The sequence below is a fragment of the Lissotriton helveticus genome, chromosome 1_1 (genome assembly GCF_964261635.1).
Source record: "Lissotriton helveticus chromosome 1_1, aLisHel1.1, whole genome shotgun sequence".
NCBI lineage: Eukaryota > Metazoa > Chordata > Amphibia > Caudata > Salamandridae > Lissotriton > Lissotriton helveticus.
In genome coordinates this window covers 1,683,154,837-1,683,182,176 of record NC_136057.1, presented here as the reverse complement: position 1 = coordinate 1,683,182,176, position 27,340 = coordinate 1,683,154,837, and the positions used below count along the sequence as shown (strand labels likewise).

Here is a 27,340-nt window from a genome sequence, read left to right as displayed (position 1 = left end):
CCTTGTCTGCTTCCGTGACACCTGAAGCTACTGCCTGGAAAGGGATCGTTGGACTGCCATCTCATGGGAATGTTCAGAAAGCGCGGCAATATTTAATTAATCTCTTTTCAGCAAATAAAAGGGTCTTGAACTTTCAAGGAAGCTGCAAATTGGCTAAAACGTGTCTATCTATCATCTAGTAAAAAGGTGGGACCTCTCGACTTAATTACTTTGCCTCTGAAGGCCCCAGCTTGGGTCTCCCAGAGAGTTCGATTTGTCCGGAATATGAATTCCCAAGTCCAACTACAAGACAGGGTAGTATAAATTGTCTGGTGCGAGAGTGGATGTTGGAGTACAAGCTAAAAAATGCATAAATACATGAAGAAATAAATACCGCCTTCGGGTAAAGTCCACGCTATATAAAAATGCATAAATACATGAATAAATAAATACCGCCTTCGGGTAAAGTCCGCGCTATATAAAAATGCATAAATACATAAATAAATAAATACCGCCTTCGGGTAAAGTCTGCGCTATATAAAAATGCATAATTAACTAAATAAATACATACCGCAAAACATCCTCGTTACTCTGCCGGCCTGCGCCCAGGAAGTCAGGCAGGCCGGCGCGACACCCGGAAACGGGAAGTAGGAGGGCGGGAGCCTACCCCGCCTCCCACGGAAGAGCCGCGATTGGAGCCGTGTTGGGAGCAGGGAGCACCGGAGCAGGCAGGAGCCTACCCTGCGCCCCGGTGCCGAAGGAGGGAAGAAGAGTCCTGCTGCCGGGCCTTGCAGCTGAGGAGAGGAAGCCGGTGAGTGCGTTGCTGAGCGGCGGGGGGAGGGGGGGGGGGGGGTGGAGCATGTACGCGCGGGGGCGGCGCGTGTGTGTGTGTGTGTGTGTGTGTGTGTGTGTGTGTGTGTGTGTGTGTGTGTGTGTGTGTGTGTGTGTGTGTGTGTGTGTGTGTGTGTGTGTGTGTGTGTGTGTGTGTGTATGTGTCTTGGAGTGCGTGTGTGTGACTGTGGGGGAGGGGGTGTGTGTGTGTGTGAGCGAGTGTCTGTCTGCGACGTGTGTGTGTGTGTGTCTGTGTCTGTCTGTGTGCATGCATGCATGCATGCATGCATGGTAGGCTGGGAGGGCGGCGCAGGACGGAACGTGCGCGTTCGCGCACAGCAATCCAGCCTGGACTGCGCTCGTGCACCTTCTCGTCAGTCCTTCCCTCGAGACAGCTGACTATACGTCTCCGTCCCTGGAAGCATCCTTTGGATGCTAATTCCAGGGCGAGACCTAAAAAGGTCCTAACGGTATGTCTCATATGGAACTGCACTCTGAATGGATTGTTGCTGTGCATATGATTGGGTGCACCAACCTGCATCATTCAAATGGCAGATCGCATATACAATACAAGCAAGCGATAAAATGTGACAATTTACCTACAGTAAAGCATTCAAGACCTACATTGTGTTGCTCCTATGGGGACATGCTGAATGTGGATACTACATGGAAAGCGTTTTATAAACGCTACTACAATGCAATAAACCACTACTGACATTGACAGTGGGGGTCGCAGAGAGAGCTTTTTTCATCTACTTCAGATCCAGTCTAAGTTGTTGTCTTGAATTATTCAGAATAAAGACCATTTCTCTCTCCCTGTTGTTCACGGATGATTAAACCTTATTCAGTAGTTCTTTACCATTTACATTTGCTAGTGATTTGCGCATTAATTGCAATTTAGTTTTTTTTTTTAAGTACAAGTGCTGCTGATTGCTCTCTTCCTCTTTAGAAAGAAGCTGAAAAGGCACTCCATTTACCATATTTTCCTTCATAGTCAACCCCATTCTCTGTGGCCAACCTGCTATCGGTGCTTCTCCTATCCCCAAATATAGCACCCCTGCCTTGTTCTCCCTCCGCTCTCCCGTGGAGCACTCTTACTTCAGACAAGATCTGCCCTTTATAAATAGCTAATACCAATAACAAGCGCCTCATTACCAAAGTGTCTAGTTTGTGTCCTTGGTTCCTTAAAGCTGGGGCACTGTTGCTGGAATAATAGCTATCTTGTCAACATTGATCGCTAAATGAATGTCAATCTACCCCGTTTAATTTATGTACAAAGAAGGGAAATGGATAGATTAACTAGGCAAGCGCTTTAACTGATCATGATAAATTGGCAGTCTATTATTGAAATACCGCTGTTAAAACACACACTGCGTGCAGATGGGAAGATTTGCACAATCTGAAATACTTGCTACAAAATTGCACTAATTATTATAAACTGAGCATCACAGTGGAAACGTCTGAAGTTATTCAGCTTGACATTTTGACAGATCCGTATAAGTGACGCTGATCTTTTGTTTCAGCGCCTCTACATTGAACAAATTCTTCTAAGGCAAGCATTTACCTCCCTCAGATAACCGCGATGTTAACCTGCGGAATTCTGTTCACTTTAATTTGTTTCCTTTGCTGTATACCACTACCAGACAGGGAAGTCTTTTTTGCTTTACCAAGTGCATCGGAGTACAGAGATGGGAATAAGTAGTTAAACAGTGAAAAATAACACTAATGGTGGGAAAAAATAATTAGACTACAATGATAGTACTAACTCAAACCGCGCTATATAAAAATGCATAAATACATGAATAAATAAATACCGCCTTCGGGTAAAGTCCGCGCTATATAAAAATGCATAAATACATAAATAAATAAATACCGCCTTCGGGTAAAGTCTGCGCTATATAAAAATGCATAATTAACTAAATAAATACATACCGCAAAACATCCTCGTTACTCTGCCGGCCTGCGACCAGGAAGTCAGGCAGGCCGGCGCGACACCCGGAAACAGGAAGTAGGAGGGCGGGAGCCTACCCCGCCTCCCACGGAAGAGCCGCGATTGGAGCCGTGTTGGGAGCAGGGAGCACCGGAGCAGGCAGGAGCCTACCCTGCGCCCCGGTGCCGAAGGAGGGAAGAAGAGTCCTGCTGCCGGGCCTTGCAGCTGAGGAGAGGAAGCCGGTGAGTGCGTTGCTGAGCGGCGGGCGGGCGGCGGGAGGGGGGTGAGCATGTACGCGCGCGTGCGGGGGCGGCCTGTGTATGTGTGTGTGTGTGTGCGTGCGTGCGTGTATGTATGTGTCTTGGAGTGCGTGTGTGTGACTGTGGGGGAGGGGGTGTGTGTGTGTGAGCGAGTGTCTGTCTGCGACGTGTATGTGTGTGTCTGTGTCTGTGTCTGTCTGTGTGCATGCATGCATGCGCGGTAGGCTGGGAGGGCGGCGCAGGACGGAACGCGCGCGTTCGCGCAGCCAAATCCGCCTGCTAAAGCTCGTGACAGTTTTTTGTCCCTCATTCCCCGGCATCGGACAGCTTTAAGTCTCCAGCCCTGGACGCATCCTTCGCATGCGAATTCCAGGGCGAGACCTAAAAACAAAAAAGTAGCACAAAAGAGTTTTTAGAGGTACGAATGGGGGGGGGGAGAAACGGAGATGGTTTTGTAGAATGAAACATGTAAGGGGTGGGTGGGGAAGACAGCAATAAGGGGAGCGAAGCAACATGGAGGCAAAAGCAATACGGAGGGCAGGGACAGAGCACTTAACGAGGGATACCACATGCACACTTTTGGCTTGCTTAAACCAGGCTTCTCCAACAAGTAGCTCATTAGTGTGTGTGTATATATATATATATATATATATATATATATATATATATATATATATATATATACACACACATACACATACATATACACACGCACACACAATTAAAAAGTGTGTATTTGAAACAAAAATGTGTATATTTTCCGAACTTGAAATGTTGTTTGAGGAGACTTGTAACATTAACTTGTGCCAGGGGAACTGCTGTTATGATTTACCAATGTAGCTACATTCCACGTGGAAAAATAATTGTTTAAATTAATGCTGGAAACCGAGTCAGATGCACAGAGGGGATCACTGCTGGTAATCTTGCATATGATGGGCACTAATGTAATTTTCTCTGTTGGCGTTAACAATAAAACTCTATAAATATTAGTAAATTGGGATTATTGTCATTTAACAGAAGTATCTCTTACTACAGAAACGGTTGGAGACCCCTAGCTTCAACAAAGAGGAAAAAAGTAGGGCTTCAAAAGGTAAGCAGTGGAAGGACTTCAGTAAAAAGGTCCATGTTCCAGACGAAGACGAACACACGAAGAGAAAGTAAGGCTCACGTAAGCCGACGATTAAAAAGCAAGCAAATGAGAGTCACAATAAAGACAACAATTGGTAAGCAATGGGTGGGCTTTAAGCCAACTGAAAGCTGACAAGAAGTCTTTTCGCCTGTCTGGCAGATGAAACCTAAAAAGCAGCTCACTAAATGTGAGCAGTGAAGGGTACAAGTTTGGCAATCAAAAGGATGGTAACAAAATCTATGCTTCAGGAGAGGGACAAGCAAAAGAAGAGGCAGGCAGACCATTAAACAGGCAAGCAAGCATTGAGTGTTGCAATAAATCCAACCAATGGAAAATAATGGGCAGGCTCGAAGTCTATTGTCAGTTTTTGGTACAGCCCACAAGAGGTCTTTCACAATTAAAAAGCTGAAAACTCTCTGGCATGCAAGACCTAAAAACATCACAATTTAATGAAAGCAACCATCAACGTACCACGGTTGTAAAAACTAACAAATCATAGTCTTCAGTCCATCCACATTACCCCGAAATGTCAAAATATTAAGTAACTGGCCACCAAACCTATAATATATATATTATATATATACACACACACCCACCTTCTTGCCACGTCGATCCTACCTCACTTCAAGCCCCCCCTCCCCGAGTGCCATTTGTTGTGAAACTCTACTATCACACCCATTTTCCAAGACAAAGGTCAATTTAGCTTCTCTGGTTGTTAAATTATATTATTTTTTATCTAGAGGATATTGCAACACTGGGACAAACCATTAGCAGAAATGGCCTAGTGCCAGCCTTCATAGTGTTGTCTTCACATACATGATTGGATAGCTGAGCAGGTTTTGTTACCAATACGAACTTTGGGCACAGCAGGAATGTGGACCTCAAAGTTTTGAGTCAGTTTGGGCTAGGGTTTCAGGCTAACCACAGACCATGTAAATTAGTTCCAATTACGTGTATTGCATTTCCATTTATGGTATGTTTATGCTACAAATGAGGCACGGAAGTGGCCTTCTGGGCCTTAAATTCCACACCTTTGAGCCACAGTAATACCGTCATATGTGTGCTGTATTAAACAAAGATAAGAACTCTGCATGCAGTGATCAAAGGAGCGTGAGAGCTCTCAAAGTTCAGACGGACGGCCAAAGACCAGTAATTTCCAAGTGTGTACTGTGCAACACTGAACTTAATTGCCTTGAGTCTTACCAGAATGTGAAGAAGCAGAGCTGTGGATCCAAATGATCAATTTCGAGAAAAGCAGATGGCACATTGCTCAAGAACTTATGAGCTTGTAAAGAAAGTAAGCCATCCTTCCAGCCCTCTTAATTCCACAAGACACTATGAGAGATTGAGCCAGACAGACAGACCATCGAGTTGAGAGGAGCATATGCCTTCTCCAGGAGGCACCACTACCGTTCCTGCACACGAAGACACAGTAACCCACTTCTTTAGGTCAAGCAGTAGGCCAGCAAGTTATATTTTGAACTTCCTCCCCTGATGCTGTGACTGCATTCCCCCTCCGACCCCACTTAATGGAACTCTGCTTTTCTGTATATAGAGAGAACTCTAATCACTAGTATATGCAATAGACCAGTGTACTCTCTACCATTCCTATGTGACTCTTAGAGTATATCCATTCGTATCCCTTTCCTATGTATATAGAGATAACTCTAATCACTAGTATATGCAATAGACCAGTGTACTCTCTACCATTCCTATGTGACTCTTAAGAGTATATCCATTCACACCTCTTCTTTCTGTTTGTATCTCTTCCATGTGTGACTCTACATCTTGTACATTTGCAATTTTTTTCTGTTTGTATCTTTTATGTAACATGTAATCCTTAGTCCTTATGTTTTGCAACTGGTTCTTATGTAAAGAGCTCCGACACCTTCGGGTAAAGTTTGCGCTATATAAAATCGCATTAAATAAAAAAAAATACAGGCAGCACCAGGACAGCTCTTGGGCAGCAGCACGCTCCACGAATTTCATAAAACATTATTTAGGCAAGGAATGACGACAGCATCTCTCTATGCTACACTACACTACACCACCCACATGAAAAATCACTGAATACATCAACAGAAAGCCACCTGCAGAATAACAGGCAGTTTACAGCTAGTTCTTATTAAGTGGCAGGCATGCCTTCCGGAGAGATGATGGAGCTTGTGGCTTAAATATATCAATTTGAAAAATGTATGGGGCTCAGTCATGGGAGTAACAGTTGAAGAAAATTCAGATTAACACTGGAGACCAAGTTCAAGTCCAAGGGACACCGTAAGTAAGGAAATCACAAACAAGATGTGGGTGGCAGCCATTTTTCTGTCCTCAATCATCTGAATACATCATTGCATTTAGGGGAGGGGCAATAACTTGGAACCATACAGATTCAAGCACATCTTTACAGGTCTTCACTTCAGCTGAAGCAAGAGTGCATTTTACCCGAAAGCCAATGCTCTTGGCATCAAAGCCCATGGGTGAGTATAAGGCATGGAACAAATGCCGTTAAAAGGCTCCAGATGTTGGTCTCCATAGCTCTCATTCTCAAAAATGCCTCTGAGCACCTCACAGTCAGTTTGCACCCAAATATTACTACGTCGAAAAATATCCTACTGCCAAAAGACTTTTTCTGGATGCAAGAGGCTACGTTGCACTTTACTTTCTCTTGTGTTGGGTACACTGCGACAGGCATATAATTATTGAGGGTAATCCAAACTAATGAAATAGAAGGGTAAGCCTAAAGTGGTGCATAGCTGCTCTTAGTACTTGCCCTGTAGCAGACCGGGCTCCACACAAACCTAGATGGTCAGGCAGCACAAGGTCTATTGGAAACATGGCTTTCCCTTGTAAGCAAAATGAACAATACAACTCCAAGGCCCTTATTGAATGGGTGTAGGATGGCCACAGCTGTGTGGTTGACGGTGGTGTCCCCACTAGATATGGGGCAGGCCCACCAAATGTATAGTTTCCTGTTCGATCAGCAGGTTATTTTGCCAAATATGTACTTCCTTGGCTAAAAAAGTATGATATCCAGGCCACCAGGTCATGGTGGCATTATAGGGGCGTGGCTTGGACGCCGATCGGGATGGCGGCGTGAGCTCGCTGCTCCGCGCGGAATCCCGCTAATTCTCCTGTTTTTCGGGACCCTAGGCGACCCGGAGACGACGTTCCTGCCCTCTGAAGGGTGAGGGGACTGCTGGCCGTAATCGGTGAATCGCTGGGGGACTGCTGGCCCCGAGGAGATCGAGGAAGAGGCGGCCGAGGTGTAGCCCGGGGTGTGAAGAAAATGGCGGCGAGGTGGTCGGACGGTCCCGAGCTTCGGCCCTGAGTCCGGCTGTCGCCAAGCAGAGAAGGACCCTGCACCCGGCTGCTCGCAGCACTGGGATTGGCGGCGCGACGTCCTGAGACCGGGGGACGCTGCCCGACTCACCCAGGAGATCGGGGGTTCTCGTCGGCCGCCGTCCCACGACTCATCCTCCCCCCACGGGTCCAGTGGGGGTGACGGACCGGGGCTCATCCGACTGGTCATTGTTTTTGAGACCATTGGCGGTGGCATTGCATTGCCCGGTGCCCGGTAATCAGCACGGACCCACGAGAGCGCCCGCAGTACGGGTGGCCGGACTTGTGACGCAGCACCCTAACATGGCGGCGACCGGAGGGCCGATGCCCGGGAGCCATGAGGGGGACTCGGCGACATCGGCCCGGCTGAGTGAGAGTCCCTCCCCGGAGCTTGACCAGGAACAGCGGCTGAACCGGCGCTTGGATGCCATCCTTGAGGCGATCACCTCCACCAAGGAGGCGTTGCACAACGACATTGCCCAGGTGGCCACGGGCCTGGGGCTGCTACGCGCGGACCACGCAAAGCTGGCGGATCGGGTCAAGGAGCATGACCAACTGTTGCTGGACCTGAAGCCCTCGGTGGTGACCGCGGAGCGCAGGATTACAGACATTTTGGCCCGACTGGACACTCTAGAGCGGAGGGCGGAGGATGCCGAAGGCCGCAATAGGCGGAACAACGTGCGGGTCGTGGGCCTGCCGGAACGGATTGAGGGGGAAGATGCGGTGGCCTACATGGAGAACTGGTTCCGCACTGTGGTGGCGCCGGAGGGGCTTACTCCATTTTTCACTCTGGAGCGAGCTCACCGGGTGCCCGCTCGCCCGCTGGGACTTGGCCGCCCCCCCCGACCAATGGTGGTGCGGCTCCTCCACTACAAAGACCGGGACCTCCTCATCCAGCGGGCCAGGTTGTCGGGCCCTTATGGGGTGGAGAACAGCAAAGTGACGATCTTTCCGGACTATACGCAGGCGGTCCAGAAGGCCAGGGCATCGTTCCTTGCTGTGAAGAAGGAGCTCAGGGAGGAAGGCATTCAGTACTCCTTGCTTTACCCGGCCAAGCTGCGGATTATCATGGATGGCACCACACACTTTTTCCAGACTCCGGATGAAGCTTGGCAATGGCTTGAGTCGTACAGAGCAGGGACGGACAGACCGCACCAAAGTAGGCGAGACCAACCCAAGCAGACCCGGGTGCGGCAGTCACAACGAATCAGGTCCCGTAACAGGCGCCAGCGGGAGAAGCGGGAGGCTCAAATGGCGGCGGAGAAGAGGGATGCACTCGCGGCGACGGCGGCCATTACAGGGTCACAACAGAACAGTGAAAGGGCCGAAACGGACTCGGGAGGAGAAGGCAGCAGAACAGGAGAGGATCTTTCGGAAGCAGAGAGCCAGAAGGGGCCGACAGTGACCCCACAGACCTCGGATGAAATTTTCTGCGGCTAAGATAGACTTTGGCCTAGATCGGGACTTCATGGTAGGGTGATATCCTGTTGCTGGAGGCAGGGTCGCCGGGTGGGGGAGCTGAGTGTATTGGAGGGGATGAAGGGCGGGACGCGGGCTCCGCTAGCTGGGGTCGGCGGCGACTCACCCCCCCTAGGCCCTTAAGGTCGACTGTGGTGGAGACCACAGGATAAGTGTGCGAGAAGTTGGATCAAGGTTTGGATGGGGGCGGCCATTGGGTTCGTGTGCTCTGTCCTGGGGAGTGGGGTTTGGGGTATGTTTCAGTTTTGGGGTTGTTTGGGGGGGGGCAACTGCATTGGGGGGGTCATGGACCGTTGGAGTTTAATTCGGATTGTACGGACTTGGTATGGGGACATTACCTAATTTGAAATGCCTAACGTGGAATGTCCGGGGGCTGCGGACTATGGTGAAACGTCACAAAGTACATGCATACCTGGTACGCAGGGGGGTTCAGATAGCTATGCTCCAGGAGACTCACCTCACCAAAAAAGAGTGCGCTGCCTTGCAGAAAAGATGGCGGGGCCAGGTTTTTGGCACCACTTATTCAGCGTATGCCAGGGGGGTCTTGATCTGGGTGAGGGCGGGGATACCCTTTCAGGTGTTGAATCAGGTAATGGATCCGGATGGCAGGTTTGTAGCGGTGGAGGGGAGATTATACGGACAGGATGTGGTTTTATGTTGTGTTTATGCACCGAACACGGACCAAGGCCGATACTTTGATACCCTCTCGGGGTCCTTGGCCTCTTTCCTGGCGGGTCCGATAGTGCTAGGGGGGGACTTCAATTCGATTACGGATGTGGCTCTGGATAGGTCCCATCCCCCCTTAGTAGACTCTCCTGTGCGCAGGCTGGCCGCGCACAGGAAGGACTGGCAAGACCGGTGGGGGTTGCTAGATGTCTGGAGGGAGAGGCACAGGGGAACCAGGGATTACTCCTTTTATTCCGCTCTACATGATTTACATGTCAGGATTGATTCGGTGCTTTGCGGGAGCTCCCTTGCCCCATTGATTACCCATGCTGAGTACCTTGCTAGGACGATATCCGATCATAACCCCCTATTGGTACATTTTCAATGGCAGAGGGAGCGCTCCGTAATACCAACATGGCGGCTTCGGCCGGAGACGCTAGAGGATTCTGTGTTCGCCGATGCGGTCCGGCAGGGCATTGATAGTTATTTCGGTGTGAATGAAGGAACAGCGACGAGCAGGTCTGTTGAATGGGATGCACTGAAAGTGGTGGTGAGAGGGGTGTGCTTGGGCAGGTTCTCGAATGCCTGTGCTGAATGATTTAATGAAAGCGGAAGACACTTTGAGGGACCTGGAGCGCCGCAGGCCAACTAGGCCGGGTATACGGGCCCAGTTATTGGAAGCGAAGGAAGCGGTAGCCGCGGAGACGGAACGTTTGCGCTGCTATGATTATAGGCAGTACATTGTCAGGGCACACGCAGAAAGGGACAAGGTGGGTACCCTCTTGGCCAGATTAGCTAACCCGGAACTTAGGGGTTGCCCGGTCCTCAGCATTATTGACGCGCAGGGAGGGATGGTGTACTCCCAGGCAGCTGTATTGGACCGCTTTCGGGGTTACTATGAGGAATTGTACCGGAGTCAGCTGGGAGTGGGGGTTCAGGACATCGTGGAATACCTGGGGGAGAGGCCGCTCCCGGTCTTGGACGACGACGACGCGGGGGACCTGGGTAGCCCGATCACGCTAACGGAAATTCGAGTGGCTATCAAACATATGGCCCGTAACAAGACGCCCGGGGTGGACGGACTCCCAATCGAGTTCTACCAGCAATATGTAGACGCTCTGGCGCCCAGGCTGCTGGTGGTGTATGCGGAGGCCTTCGAGAAGGGGGCATTGCCTGCCTCCATGCGGGAGGCCTTGATAGTGCCACTCCTCAAGCCTGGCCGGGATGCCACGGACGTGAGGTCTTATCGCCCGCTGTCCATGCTGACGGTGGACTATAAGATCCTGAGTCGCATCCTAGCTACTAGACTGGCCCCGCACATGACGGGCCTGGTGCACAGGGATCAGGCCGGGTTTATACCCACAAGGAGCACGGCGATGAATATCCGCCGCCTGGTGGGAATAATGGACGCCATCTTGGATGGGGAGGGATCGCCGGCGGTTCTGTCCGTGGATATTGAGAAGGCCTTCGATAGTCTGGAATGGCCTTTCTTGGATGGAGTGCTGGAGCGGTTTGGCATGGGCGATGGATTTCGGAGGTGGACGAGAGTCTTGTATAATTCGGCGACGGCGAGAGTTCGATTGGGCGGCTTGGTGTCTGCCGCGTATCCGGTTGGCAGGGGAACATGACAGGGGTGCTCTCTCTCCCCTCTGTTGTTTGCCCTGGCGATGGAACCCTTAGCGGTCCATGCGAGGTCAGGCGATCGATATGCGGGAATAGTGAGTGACGGGCGGTGGCATCACATATCGCTCTATGCGGATGACCTGCTCCTGTACCTAGCTGACACTTCGGGGGCACTGGTTGGAGCGATGGATCTGCTGTCCGAGTTCGGCCGATTGTCAGGCCTTAAGGTCAATTGGGCAAAGACCTGCGTGTTTCCACTGAGAGCGGGATCTCCAGCCCCTAGTAGCGACCTGGGTGTGGCGTGGGAACCCTCTTGCATCACCTACTTGGGTGTCCGCATTTACCACTCGGCTGCTGACCTGTTGGAGGGTAACATTGGCCGTTGTGTCCGGTCACTACGGGGCAGCTTGTCTTTCTGGTCGACCCTCCCGCTGACAGTCCTGGGCAGGATAGCATTGTTGAAAATGGTGGCGCTCCCCCGCTTCCTTTATTATTTCCGAACGCTACCTGTCTGGATTCCCCAGGGGGTGTTTAGGGAACTGCGGTCAATGATTATTGGCTTTCTATGGGGGCATGGCCGACGCAGGATAGCCTTGAGCACGCTACTTCGCCCCAAGCTGGAGGGGGGCATGGCCGTACCCGATCTTGAGCTGTATTATTTAGCAGCGCAGTTGCAGGTCCTTACGCAGAACGTGGCCAGGGTGTTCCGGGGGCCGGAGGAGGACCGGGGTCGGGGGATACGGCGCCATGTGCTGTCGTACATTATTATGCAGCAACGGCTCGAATTACGGGCCCTCACCATGGAGGAGCGGACGCTTCGGCTGTGCTGGCAGAGGAGCCTCCGGAGGGCGAGGGCCTCACGGCCTTATGCCCCGGAGATCCCGATTGGGATGTTGACAGCTCTGCCGCACGGAGGGGATTGGTCCCCGTTGATGGAGTGGGAGGCCGCGGGGCTACAGGTGGTGGGTGACTTGTATATAGATGGGGCGTTGGCACCGTTCGACGTGCTCCGGGACCAGTTCGGACTGCCTGAAGGGGGCTTCCTGCTACACGCGGCTGTAGTGTCTGCCATGCAAGAGCACTGGAAGGAGGGGCTCCTGGAACCTACGACGACTATGGCGTGCCAATATGTGGTGATGGCGGCTGGTACCTTCAAAGCTGTGACGTGCCTCCATAATAGGATGCTGCACGACGGGCTGGAACCACTCCATGGGCTCAAAGCTAAATGGGAGGGGAGCATTGGCCGGCCCATACCGGATACGGCATGGGGCCATATCCTGCGACGCACGTGGAAGGGCACCAGGAACGCGCGCTTTCAGCAGGTTCATTTTTATGTGCTCCATAGGGCCTATCTAACTCCGGAGAAACTACAGCGGCACTTTCGGGTGCCGGATGCCTGTTGCCCCCGGTGCTCGTCCCTTGGGGCGGACATGGACCACTTGTTTTGGGGGTGTCCACAACTGGGAACTTATTGGGCTGAGGTAGGGGAACTCCTGAATGAAGTGACTGACAGGGAGGTAGACTTCGACATGGCGACGTGTCTCTTGCTCTGGTTCCCGCATACTAAGCGCACCAAGGTGACCAGTAAATTCATAGATCTGGGTCTGATATTGGCTCAAAGGGAAATATCGTGGCACTGGAAGGCCAGGGGGGGTCCCTCACTGCGTAGATGGAAGAATGAGTTGCTGAGATGGTCTGACTGCGAGAGCGTGCTCCGGATGAAGCAAGCGGTGAAGTTGGGGAATGAGAAGGCTCTGGATGCGGCCCGTGCGTGGGAGTTAGTGGTACAGGCTCTGCGTGATGCTTTGGTTGTGGATGTGGACGGCGAGAACTAAGCCGCTGGACACCGCAGGGCGAACACAGCAGTATGTCATTCAGCACTGTAGTGGAACCATCCAATTCGGTGGAGCGATGTGCACACCTTTGCAGTTGCCAAGGGGGGGGGGGCGTTGGGGGGATTAGTTGTAGAGGGGTTTGGGGGGGGCCGGAAGCCATTGAAGGGTTGCTGGTGGGGGCCTGGAACTACTGGGACAGGGGGTATTGAGTGGCGGGAGGCCTGATTGGGTGGGACGGCCTGGTACGAAGGCCCATATAGCCTTGGGCAGGCCCCGATGGGGGCAACTACGTTGATACCATGGGGATGGCTGACGGGAATGTTGTTGTGGGTGGGGGGGTAAACGCAGATACGTAAATCGACCTTCCGCCGGGGTCCCAATGGGACGTACACTATGCTGTGCTCCTCCAGAGCGAACTGATGTGCCGCCCGGCCTCCGGGATGCGGGCTGAATGGCTGTGTACAACCGTGAACTGTTATTGGACGGGGGGGCCCGCAAGTGCACTGGCTGTTTCCTTTACCTGCTGTTTATAACTCTGCAATAAAAATATATTTAAAAAAAAAAAAAATGGTGGCATTATAGACTTTTCCGTGCTTTCTTTTTCTGAAAAAAGATTAGCAAATGCATGTCTCTTGGTGTACATAGCTGGCTCAGACGGGGAAAAAAAACTAACAGCCCTAGCAGCACAAGACCTCTTCTAAACAGGGCAACTCCTCACACGCCATGTACACCAACGCATGCCCCATCAAAAGGGTTTTCCAAGTCGTGGAGATGCAGGCAGGTCAACCTGTAGGAAAACTTCCTTTGAGTGAGGCCATGAATATAAATGTTGGCCAGAGACGACAGCTTACCGTTTTTTGGCAGGTGTCCAGTTATCATCTAAAATCAGACACAAAAAGATTTACAAAGTCATTTTCTGAAATGATGCCCAATTGAAAAATAATTCCATCAATTCACCAGCCTATCCATTCTCGAGTTTAGTATATTATAAAGCTTTTATTTCAAGTGTATCTTCATCATCTGTGAAGTTTTGGTCTGTTTTTGTTCTAGTTTTGCTTGGTATCTAGCTTTTAAAACACCAAATCGCTCTGACTCCACTGAGGTGCTGAAGAAAAAACTAGTGTTCAACAAGCTATGTGCTTATTCTTAATGTACACTTAGACCATGCTCTTTAGACAAGGAAAACCGAAGCAATCACAAAGGATATTTTCCTTAAACAGCTAGTTAAATAAACTCTTGAGAAGTTAGAACAATTTGGTACTCTCATAAATAAATACCGAAATAATGTAAGTATTACATGTATGAATATATGAAACATGTTCATAAAGAATATCTTCAGAATATTAGAAAGTCATTAATGTGCTCTTTATGGCACCGATAAAGATGTTTCCAAGGATAGTGGGGTCTCTCAAAGCCCTCCACCCTACATAACAATCTCATCATAAATACGAATAGGATATTGCGTGATGTAGCAAACATCTCTGAACACTGACCTTATCTGTCATTTTTGTACTTACTCAAACATGATTGGCAAGTCTGGCTAATGAAATTTATGTTACTCTGAGCTGGCACAATTTGATTTTAAAAGATTCAGCAATTGTGTATTCTCACAATTTTGTAAAATGAGAAGGCTAAATAACTAGATCCAGGAGTCTTGAAAGGTGTACTAGATTGCCTCTTCCTAATAAATGATCACTAAATCTAGATTCTCAGAGGTCCTAAACATTCCACAAGCATGGGTTACACTTTTCATCGAGATTTCCAGAAGATTTACATAACCCAAAAGCACAGATCCTCCTTTCCAGCCAGGTGTCAATTCTCACACCATGTGTGCCCCCGGTTCCAGATCTAGACCCTGTAAACATATGTGCAATCTAAAAGCATGTGCAATCCTGGCAAACAGGTCTAAATGCTACAAAAAAAAAAAAAACATACACATGTACCTCTTTTTCCAATCCATGTTTAAACTCTGTAACGGTTCTACTGTCTGTAAAGACAAACACACAATCTCCACCCAGGTCTACCCCCATCGCAATATGTCTAGACAAGCACAGCCCATAGGCATAGGTTTCCCAATACAGCAATATCAGCTCTTTGAAGACATACAAAACCACAATAAAGTTTTCCTCCCATTCGCATCAATAGCTGTTGAGTCTGTGAAGTGCCTCCGAAAGCAAGTTGTTAAGGCATTTGTATGCATATTTGTGTGAGAGAAGTATGCTTTTCCTGTAATCTGTACAGTTAGTTGGGACGCTCGATGTTATTTTCCCTTCAGATTACAGCATTCGCAAACAATGTGCTGCTCACAATTTCTGCAGAAATCCTCCCAGAGCTTATCATTAGCCTCTTAGTAAGACCTTGTTGGTCAGATGCGAAATACACGTATGCCAGAGGCCAGACAGGGTCCAATTATTCTGCTGTTAATGACGGGGTGAAAATATATTACACGTTAAAGAATACAGGGCTGAGACAAATCCTACCTTTAGACACCTGTGAGGTCAGGAACACATGTTTCATTGGCATGCATGCGAGGCTGAAGCCCAGCAACGAAGTTTCAAGAAAGTTTAAGAACCTTTCTAAATCAGTTCAAATACTATACTTTTGAACGATGCTACAGGATGTGCAAAAAATGAGCATTGCATGGAAATGGAACTTAAGAGCTAACGCAAGTTCAGAAATATAACTAATTCCAGACTGTGACAGGCATGGACCATGAGTTAATTTCAGAGTTATCTTACCCGTTAAGAATTTGTAAAAAATTTAAAACATCTAAAAAGCACATCATGATATTCTTCTTTACTGCTATACAAACACTGACTTCCTGGAAGAGTATTCGTGCCAACCAACACACAGGGTCTGGTCCCCAAAAACGTAGGAGCACATTCTGAATTAAGGTCAGGGGGCTTCCTACACACACTCTAACCAGGACCTAGAACGTACTCGCTCCTTCAAAATGTAACCCTCTGAATTTAAGGCTTTGCACAGAACAAGGTCTAGTTTCACAAATCCACACAAGCCAGGCGGGTGAAGGCAACACCAAACTTGCGCAGAGTTCTTGGAAACACATTAAGAGCACCAGACTTACTCAATCTGCCTCTATTCCTATCGGTTACCCCCGTGGACCCAAAGAAGCCCCCAGCCTTGTCTCTGCTTTGTCTGTGTCACTGCCCGTATGTATCTATCTACGTCATTTTCTAGCATAGGCATGGGTTTTTGCCACCACTGCTGCTAGGCGATTGCCCCATTTTGGTGAACCCATGTCCTTACGTAAATGTACCTACACCTTTCCGCCAGTATAAGTTATTCCTGATCCTCTAAGTCTAGCCAGGCCTTGGGCTGTCTATTCTTTTATTGGATGGACCTCTGGAAATCATCACAAAGCTCAAACTTTGCCACTAGAACAAGGCACAAGAAACCAGATGAAGCCCACAGAACTGAGTCAACCCCTCCAGATTATGCCCACAGACCTGGGCAAAACCCTCAGATGAAGCCACGAGAACTGAGACAAACAGTCCAGATATGAAGCTCAGTCAAAACTCAAGAAAGGTGCCAGGACCGGACTGTGAACAGGAACCCGTCCTGGCAGATTGCTACTCGACCGGCCCGGGGAGCAGGAAGTGCAAGCAAAAAGCACTGCTCCCTTTTTTGTGACAGGGGGCAGATATTGCAGCATTGCTACAAAACCGGCCCTGCGGCTACAAAACTGGGCCCCACATCTCCGGCCCACTGGGGAAACGCCCAGTGCCCGCTACGGCCAGTCCTGCCTAGCCTTGAAAGGCGCCAATAGAACACAACCAGGTAGAAGACGCCAAATACGTTGCTACAGGACTGAATACAATACTCCTGATATGAAGCCAATAGAATTTGGTACAGGAGTCCTGATGTGAAGAGCAGAACTGAACACAATACTCCAGGACTGCCTCTAAAATGACGTCAGTCTGCCAAAAGTAACCCTCAGAGCTGGACACAAAACTACAGAGCATCCTCCAACATTTCACACAGCACTCTAGATTCAGACACAACATTCCAAATATGACCTACATAACTTTACAGCACTCAAGATCCGTCATCAATACTCTAGTTGTACCTTTCATAACTAGAAGGATACTGTATTTGTGTACTGCCGAACAGGGAATAAATCACCAGGTGCCGTCTCACCAGTGGTAGTCTGCAGTATGTAACTTCAAATGATACATACATAGTCCCAACTCCAGAACCACAAACTGCCACTGATCTAAAATCAGCAGACTTTAAAAACAAACGGACACGGTCCTTTTTCCCCTTTGAAACCGTTCTACCAGTTTCAGCATTTCTATATTAAATTAGCACAAAATTCATAAAAAATACCCTGTCAAAACACATTTGATATAATCCCCAGTGTTAAATGCAAGTCAATACAAGCACAGGGGGCGTGTCAGACAGGCCTCTCTATCACTCTCGTCATGGGGGTTGAGTCTTTTCCTGAATTCCAGATAAGCACCACACGGCACCCACATCAAAATCCGCAGAGTCCTTTTAGCCACCTCCTCCATTATAGATGCCTATTTTATCACAATGGAAGGATGAAAAGCTGAGCCAGTCAAAGACACACAGGGCGTGCACAGACCTCTTCAGCTAAAGCTCGGCTCATTTAGTTCCCATACAGCCCAGCCTCAGAAAAACAAGCTCCATTAAGACTTAAAATCTAGAGCAGATTCGGGTAAACTCTGTGTTCCAACCAACGGGGGGAAGCCAATATGTAACACACACTCACACACAATGCTTGCTTGACTTACAGAGACACATGACGTAACAAAGTACAAGAAACGTAAATTAGGGCCACGCCCACAGTGTACATATTTCCGATACTATCCTATTAGACCAGAAATGCACTCGTCATACTTTTGAGTGTCAACCTTGCAACTGACTGGATCTGGTTCAAGTTGTGCACTCAATCAATCTAGTTACGACAGGAGGCATGTATGAGGGGATGTCAGGCACATCATGTTGTGGGAGGAGGATTTATACGGGACAGATGGTTCCATTACAAAGACCTTGCAGAGCCATCCTGGTCCAGAAAGTTTTCACTGTGCTTTCAAAGATTCTGACACAGACCAGAGCCTGGCTGGCTGGCGACATAGAAAGTAAGGAATAAATTAGTATTTCTTTTCCCCATGTGTTTCACCCAGTACCATGTAAATATGCTCTTAATTTTCAATAAAAAATTACTGAAATTAAAAAAAAAAGAAAGTAAGGAATAAGTTAATGGGTCTCTTGCTATTTAAATATAGGAGGGGTTTAATAATGAACAGTTAAAGGCTGTCAGGCAGCTTTCTACATACCATACGTGCACAAATTCTGATATACTCTTGCAAATGTATGTGAATAACCAAGGCTCTTGTCTACCCAGAGTCCTAGGCACAGGCTAGGAGGCACTGACGTGGTCCTTTCTAGGCCCAGATAACTTGTACACCGGCCCCACTGACCCAAGCCACATCCTCACAAGACGCCTACTATCATGGAGTATGTCATGGAATTATGATTTTAAATAAGTCTGCTGGTCCTTTCTGAACTAGCCAAAGGGCCACACAGAACCTAAACCGAGAGGGAATTGACAAAATCCAAGAACAAAAAAACAAGGTGAAGAGGGACACCCCAAATATATCCTGAAACAGCCACAGGAACAGCAGAGGATTCAGCCTGCCTCCTTCAATTGGTGGAAAGATTATGAAATGGATACACTGTATATTATATCCGACAGCTTTCAGAATTTGATCTTGAAGTTGGGTAACTTCAAATGTCAGACACTGCTGATTGTATCAACTTAGGAACAGAATTGTACTTTGTTGGAGAGTTCTTCCTCTGAAAGAACTGTTGGCAGTGCTTTCCGAAGCAAACCTACTCTCCAAGAAGTTCACCCATAGAAGAGAAAGTATTTGGATGAATCAGAACTGCAGACTTAAGTCTGCAAAAATGTGCCAGGAGGCCAAATAACTGTCAAATGCTGTTTTATGCATATACGCAGTGACAAAACATTTACAAGATTATTGGGGGGGAAATAATTTTGTGCTGTTTTCTAGCATAATTCGTATACTTTAATTGATTTTCACCGCGATTCAGTCACACCCCCAAGCCACACATTTCAATATACGCAAGAGATTAGGCTGCAAACGTTGCCATTGGAGTTATTTAGTTAAAAGAAATGTTGCTAATGGGTTAAATGGATTATACGGATACTACTGACCTACAGATAATGTTCCTATGGATGGATTGATGTCCATGCAGGGCTATCAAGAGTGTGTACAAGTGCTAGATGGTGATCAAGGAAGGTTAACCTAAGTTCTCACCCTAACCCATGTGATCAGCTCCATCTCAGCCACTGGCTGCCAAATCTGTGCCCAGAAATAAAAATAAAATAAACAATATAAGTTTGGAATATTGGACGCTCAAATATAGACATCCTTCAGCAAAGCTATATTGGGGTGTAACAGCAAACACCGGGAGTCTGAGAGGGTTCTTGTATAACCCTGGGAAGTGAATCGCCTCTGGATGTAAGGCTGAGGCTCTGGTGCTTGCAAAAGGTGTTCTATTAAGAGCACAGGGTGTACATAGCTGCCCACTGACGCTCGCGGCCTACAGCACCTGCTACTTACACAGTCTGCCAAAGCCAGCTTCTCCGAAAGCCTGCCAATAGATATCAGGCTACGGAGGAGGGATTTAGGGAGGTTACTGCAGAGCCAAAGTCATAGGGATGACTATTCTTGTGGGACTGCTGCAGAAAATGAGGGCGAGTAAAAAAAAATTTAAAAAAAAAAAAATCACATTGTTGCAAGTGATGTCAGTGAGTGAAAGCCTCCCGACCTAATGAAACTCCCACCCACCAACTGTCGTAACACCAGACATTAGTTGGAGGTGGTAGCACATGCCCAACACAACCAGCCCATGTGTTCCCTGACCTGCTTTTCTCTAAATAGGATATAAATACATTGCCAGGTAAAAGCATCATTTTAATCTCTTTGTACCACCCTTCATATATGGCCCCACATGCTGATGCTAACCTCATCTGGATATTATCCTTCAACGGAATCAATACAAATACAACAACAAAAGCCGTCATCGGTCACCATCGCCAGTGGCTAGCAATCATTCTAGACAATGTGTCAATATTTTAATGTAGTCAACCGAATGCTTTGCCGATGAGCCCAGGACATGAACAGGAGGCAAGAAACAATGACACCTCCTGAGAACAGATTTCCACCACTACCACCACCATGTAGTGTTTTATTTTCAATCAAATTCTGATACTTATGGTAACTTGCAACGGGCAAAAGACAACCTGAGACCTTGAAGCCAGCACAGTGGGGCTGGACTTCTGGCTTTCAGGTCGTCAAGACTGTCACTGCCCAGTCAATGCAATCTTTCACAAACCATTTGATTTTCATTTAGTTAGAAGTACTAAAACTGGCACAATTCAATGAAATGTCAGACCATTATTAAAACAGATCGTCACCTTCACAAATAAGCAGTCTACCCGAAATCTGCTGTACACAGGAGCCTGCCTATAAAAAAATTATATATAAAGTAAACACTATATTATACAATCACCAAAAGTCCAGAATCAAAAAGGTAGCCTTTTTTAACCTTCAAGGGGTTTACTATTGTTAAAAGATCTTACTCTATGTACCAGGGCAAAATCGTAAAGAAGATGCTGGAACTTTTTGCTCCTTCCCAGCCATGACCCCTGCTTTTTTTCCTTTAAAAAAAAGAAATCCCTTTTCCACTTACAAAAAAAAAAAAGTTCCTCCCCTCTGACTGTGCACAGTGTTCTTCCAAACCTCTGAGGGGAACTTTGGCAAGCTTGAGCCGGGCCTGATGTTGCTGCATTTGGTTTCAATCAAGGCTTTTTTCTCTAACAAGTCAGGATTCCTGCGCACAAGGAGGGGGCGATGTTTTAGGTCCCAAGTCAGTATAAATATATGGCAAATCTGCGATCGTAGGAGAAATGCAGAATTTACAAAGTACACGACTGTCAGCACACTGTCCAGAAGGAGATAATACACAGTGCCCTAGATTTGTGAGGGAACTTATTTTGTTAAAGAATTGTAAGTGCTGGATATTGAAAAAACGTTAGGAGCCGTGCTATATAAAACCATAGTTAGAAGACCCTCATGCTTCTGACCCATCGCCTCTTAATCGGTGATGACCGGGCCACTGGGTCCTTGGGCAACAAACTAAGAGTTTAAACTGAATTAATTCACTCAGAGAGGAGGGGAAAAAAACAAGATCATAGGGGATAAAAGAATCAAATTTGTTGTTGCAACCTTAGCTTTCTTCGTGGTGAACTCAAGTTTTGCAACTGTGCGAAGCAACTCCTCCCAGGCCCAAGATGCAGAGGATTGTGGCTTAGGATCAAGGGCGTAGCTTCAGGGGGTGTTTAGCCTGTTACACCTGCCTAATAAAAGCATTATTTAGTAAATAGTTGGGCACAGGGGCTTTCAGTTGTGTATGTTAAGATATCTGTCGGCTTTCACTGGGATTTTTAAATACTCAGACGAAAACACACATACACTTGTTTTAAAGTTCTTAAAAGATGGACATTTTACAAAATAGTGTGTTTTAATTAGGCATCACAATCTGCACTCCTCCCTTTCCATTGGCCCTTAGTCAAGTCCTCCTCAAGCGCTGACCCACCCCCTCCAGTCGTACTGACCAAGCTACGCCGCTGCTTAGAATAGTGGTTTTGCCCTTGACTACTGATCATAGATGCAACACCGGGAACTGCTGCTATGTGGAGTAGTTGTCAAAAGTTCAAGGCCTTTTAGGTCAGTTTCTAGCACAGCCTCGCCCCAGTCATGTCACAAAAACACTGGACCACGTCATTAGTAATCCAAAGGTGTCTGCCAATCGGGACCTGGTGTTGTCACATCCGCGAGGGCAGCCCGCACATTGCAAACTACCCTCTCACTTTTTTGGAGATAAGGGGTGAAAGGTCTCAATCCCTTACTCGCTGTCTATTTGAGTAGTAATTTTCTTCTTTTTTGCTTTCCCTTAACAGGGAGAAACCCCTAACCATCTAATGTGAGTGAGGTTCAAACAAAATTGTCAGGGCAAAGCTCGGTATCTATATTCTTTGCGGAAACATTCCAATCACAGATTGATTTTTTAATAGGTTTTTATGGTGGGGTTGTCACCCCATCGGTGTTAGTGAGTGAACAGAACAGCCAACACGTGTTTCACCCCTTTACATGGCCATCCGGCCTGGGCCTTCTTCAGGGCGGTTGGTTGATATATCGAATAATCAGGATATACTGGGGCGATAGAATTCTTAGGTTTCTTTAAATATTGGGCAAAATGCTGATCTCGAAATTGTGGTCCGTCGATGTAGGGACTACATGTTCTGTTCACTCACTATCACGGATAGGGTGACAACACCATCATTAAAAAAAAAATCAATGTGTGATTGGAATTTTTCCGCAAAGAATATAGATACCGAGCTTGCCCTGACAATCTTGTTTGAAACTACCCTCCCACACCAGCGCAGTTCTGGTCCAAAGTGCACCAAAGGAAATCCTATGCTGCATGAGCATCTAACATTAGTTGAGTACCTCACAAAGCGCCAATACACTTAAACTGATAGTAGGGTGACCAGGCGTCCCAGTTTTGCCAGGATGGTCCCCGTTTTTAACCAGCTGTCCCAGCAAATTTCAAGAAATTTAGCTCATGTCCCGGTTTTTGGAGAGGGTTTTGGAGAGGGTCGACTGAAAACGGTGGGAGGTGTTTTTTATGTTTTACAAAGCAGGGAAAGTTAGCAGTTTCAAGAAAGCAATTTAATTAACAGGCAAGCTACTGGGTTTAAAAATTACATTTTATATATGTTCTTACTGCCTGTTCTATAATTTTCTGCTGTGGAGTGCTCTCATCGCTTGAAGTAAAATGGTAGTCCTTCTATTTTTGTGAAATGTCCCGGTTTTTGGCTTTAAAATTCTGGTCACCCTAACTGATAGTCGCTGCGCTATGTAAATACCCAGCCACGTAGCGTGATCAGACTATGCAACTTTCACCAGTAGCTCTTTAAATGTTCTTTGGATATACAGTGTGCAGTTTTGGAATGTGTATTCTTCGCCTGTCAATGAGAAAAGCAAATATATGCACGAGCCCTTCTTTCTCGCAGCACGGCGGACGCCGGCACTAAATGCCATGTCACGCACCCATCGCCGCAGCCTGGGTCAGGAGCTGCAGCGGGTGACATTTCAATCGAAATTCCTCTGCGATCCCAGCCGTGCTTCGTGGCCTACAACCATCCCAGACTCGCACCGCATCCCTGTAATTTATGACGAGCTCGGCTCCACCGAGAGCACAACGTGCTGGTCCTGGCCGCCCCTGTCTCCCCCCCCCCATCCGAACTGAGAAGGAAGCGGTCAATTCTGCTGGGGTCTCAGCCACAAACAAGGCACCATGCCAAAATACAAGGCACCATGCTAAAGGCACAGTACTAAACTACAAGGCACCATGCCAAAATACAAGGCACCATGCTAAAGGCACAGTACTAAAATACAAGGCACCATGCTAAAATACAAGGCACCGTGCTAAAATACAAGGCACCGTGCTAAAATACAAGGCACCGTAGGCAAGCCCCTTTAATAGGCCCTGCAGGGGACGCTCTCCTGCAAGGTGAGGGGGGCAGCCGGTGCAGTTTCCTGCGTAAAAAGGCACCAAAGGCTGCCGTGTGCTGCTTGAAAACCCCATACCATACCAAGAGCACAAAGCAGGCAGTCAACGGGGGTCGGGCGGGATTCTTGGACGAAAAGCCCTAATCCTAAAAGGCAGCATTCCCTGAATAAGGACCCGAGGTGGCGAGGGTGCAGCTCCTGTATTCCAGGGGCCTGGCATGCTTCCTCTGGAAGGCACCGAGGCAGAGGAGGGAAGGGGCGGGGCGCCCGGCCTGTTCCAGGGACCCAGATAGCGGGAGACATCTGATGTTAATGATTTGCTCAGCGAGGGCTGGGGAAGCGCCACTGTCAGGCAGAAACAAAGGGGCCTTTGTGCCAACGGGCCACCAACAATCAAGGTAAAGGGCCCCCTAGAAAGGTGCGAGGGGCTTCTCGGTGGAAGCGGGGAGCAGCCATTTCTGAGGGTGAGGGGCGGCTTTGTTGCTGGCCTCGCAGCTCCGCGATCAGGCGGTGCAGCTGCACATTTCGGATACAGATGTGGGCATCAGCCCTGCCAGGGGAAGGCATATGCCACCGGGCTCGAAGGGCACCCAGCCATTCACACAGTGCTCAGTGCTAGTAGACAATCTTGATCAGTGTGATGGATCCGTGCAAAGGAGGGGGCACGTCTCTAGAAGCAATAGGCCCCGTCACTTAAGACCGAGGAATAAAAAAAAGGTGCCAGCTGTCAGCGAATGAGTGGCATAGGCTGTTCTCGAAGAAATAGGGTACCCTGCTCAAGGAATACGGACGCTATCCGCCTGGAATTAGCGGTCCGCCAATGAGGAAACGATGAGGTACACGTCCAGGGTATTCAGATGGCACAGGTCACGGGGTAAAAGCGGCTACATCTCACACAGAAACGCATCTCTATGAAAATAAGGGAAGGAATAAACTTCCCAGGAACTAAGGAGGCCCAAATCTCAAACGAAATGTGAAGGCGAATAAACAAGGCCATGCAGGCGGAACACGGGGGTGCATAATTCGGGGGACGGGTCTCTCCGGAGAAAGGGAGGCACAGTTTTTGGGGGAACACGGAGGATCCCATGGAACGTGAGGGTCACCCGAGAAGAGGGACGCATCTGCCAGGAGACCAGAAGGGGTTGCACCTTACGAAACAGGAGGGAACCATGGAACAAAAGGGGTGCATACCAGAGAAGCCGGGGGCACTGCTCTCTGAAAACGGGCACACGTGTCAAACACGAGACTGGTACTTAAATCTGAAGGAAAACAAGTAACACATTTCAGGGTGCAAGGGAGGGGTGGAGTCCCATCTTCGGACTGGAGGCCTTAAATATCGGAGAAGCAGGCAGTCACATTTTAGGAACAAGGAAGGGTATACATCCCTTAGACGAATGGATAATGTATTTCAGCGTTAAGTTAACACAAATGGGCTAGAAAAACATCATCACAAGGCGATCTGGACCTGCGACTGAAACCGGGGAATCGCAAGCTGAAGCCAGCACTACGAGCAGCACTATTTTACGACCGTGCTATACACATGCTGACAACAGAACATACATAGCCTAGGGAGTAAGGACCCATCTGAGGAAGTAAGGGACCTATGACAGGGTAAAGCGGACACACCAAAAACCATCAGGGAACAAGGGTGCAAATCACAGCAAGCAAATCTCAGGGAATAGCGGGGTATTTCACAAAGATTAGGCACACATCTCAAGTAAAAGGGGCTGCACGTCTCATAGGATAAAGGGACACATTCTCTCGCAAGGCAGCGCGATCTCCAAACATAACGGGATATTTAGAGGGGGAAATGCGCACATCCAGTGAACGTCTCGCAGGCATAAAGGAGGCATCCTTCAGGGAGCAGTGGTATTTCCAGGAGTATGGGCCAACTCTCGAGTAACAGACGCACTCGCTATTCGGGGGCCACATTTTACCAACCCGGCCCGGGTGCAGAGGACGAGCAGTCCGGGAGGAGGGTGTGGGGATGAAGATTGGGCTGGCAGTGATTTAAAAAGAGAACGGGGGCTCACTCACCTTCAATAGCCGAGCTCAGAACGACGCCGTGCAGGAGCCCCAGGCCCAGCAGCAGTGACAGGGCGGGAGGGACCATGTCGGGGCCGGGGGGCGAGGGGGTCGGCCCCCTCTTCTCGCTCACCCTCTCCCCTGCGGTCCGGCCACGGGTACACAAAATCCAATCCTTGTGAGCCCGTGAGGGTTGACGCAGCCAACGGAGGAGCCGAATACCTCAAGCCTCGAGGGGGGGGGGGGTAAAAAAAGCCCCCAAGAAATCAATATATTGCGGGGGATAGATGCATGCGAGGAGCCGCCGCTCGGGGAAGGCAGTCGGTCCGAGCTGGAGGTGTCTCTCGGCAATGGGGGGCTGAGTGCACTTCACTGCCCCCACCAGTTCCAGCTGCAGCCTCCGGTGCGGGAGCGGGCGCCCGGCAGACTGAGGAGGGGGAGGGCGCAGGGGGCGTGGAGAGACGTCACCCGGAGGGGAGGGGGCCACAGTGCGCATGCGCCGGAGGGGGCCCGCGCCGCCGAGGGCTGGAGGAGGAGACCCTGGAGCATGGGAGGGGGCTCTGCGTGGGATCCTCTCAGGCGACGGCTACCCCAAGAAAAGGTGCCATTGGGCGGCCACGAGGGGTGCGTGGGCATGGGGCACGAGCGAAGACACCGGTGCCCTTGAATGTGGGCTTCGGGGCTCTGCGAAAGGAAGGGCAGGGGAGAGGGTCTTTCACAAGGCCGACGAGCAACCCACGTGGGCACTGCACCCCCAGAAACAAAGAGGCGCGAGAGGAGGTGGTAGCAGGGGCACTAACATCTGGGAGGGGCGGGTCATCGCAGAGGGCAGAGGATTAGCCATGGGTATGCGGGATAAGGGCAGAGCTTGAAATTGAAGTGAAGGTACCCGCTGCCCATTTCCTAGAAGTGCCAATATTCTGCTATTAAAAGTATTGCAGCAGTCAGGGCTTCAAGTGGGATGGAAAAATGGGGGGGGGGGGCACTTTTAAAGGGGTGTGGATTAAAAACACACCCGTTTAAAATCTGTGCTTAGCATAGTGTGCCGCCCGACTGGTATTTTGCTGTCATTTCATCCAGATGTATAATACACAGAGTAGCATTGCGCCTACAAGGAGCCAGGACTATTGGCTTTATCAATGGTTGTTGGTTGCACGAGACAAATAAGCAACAACTACGGCTTTGTTATATATATGTTTGAAAATGCTTCGTTTCTGAAATGGTGAGACTGAACTAAATATAACGAGGCTCTTTAAAGTTATATCAGAGGCAGTGAAGGGTGGTACTGCTGCAGAGTCAAGATGGTTTTTCACCCTGAGGGTGAGGGCAAAAATACAGAGCCTGATACTTGCTTTTTAGAACTGCTGGAGCTGAGTACAGGCAGGACCCCGCCCACTTAAAGCCCTGGCAACTAAGCAGCACAGGTAGTAAAAAGAAGTGTAGGTAGGGTGACCACCTAGCATTCAGGACAGGATTGTCAAAAATTCAGGACAATGGGTCAAAATTCAGAACTAAGGTCAATTTTACAGACACATCCGAGGTGCAGCCATACCCCACTACTTTTATTTACTATTTTTTATAGGGCCTTGTTTACAGTT

At 48.7% G+C, this 27,340-nt stretch overlaps 1 protein-coding gene across 1 annotated transcript in view; it reads right to left on the bottom strand.

Moving 5' to 3' along the window:
- The window catches only part of LRP1 (LDL receptor related protein 1), a 1,472,234-nt gene extending 1,446,063 nt beyond the window's left edge, over positions 1–26,171 (bottom strand). Inside the window, 1 exon segment of the mRNA XM_078688974.1 lies at positions 25,755–26,171. Coding sequence (XP_078545100.1) covers positions 25,755–25,830 — 76 coding nt within the window. The 5' untranslated portion in view covers positions 25,831–26,171.
- Between the last annotated feature and the right edge of the window lie 1,169 nt (positions 26,172–27,340).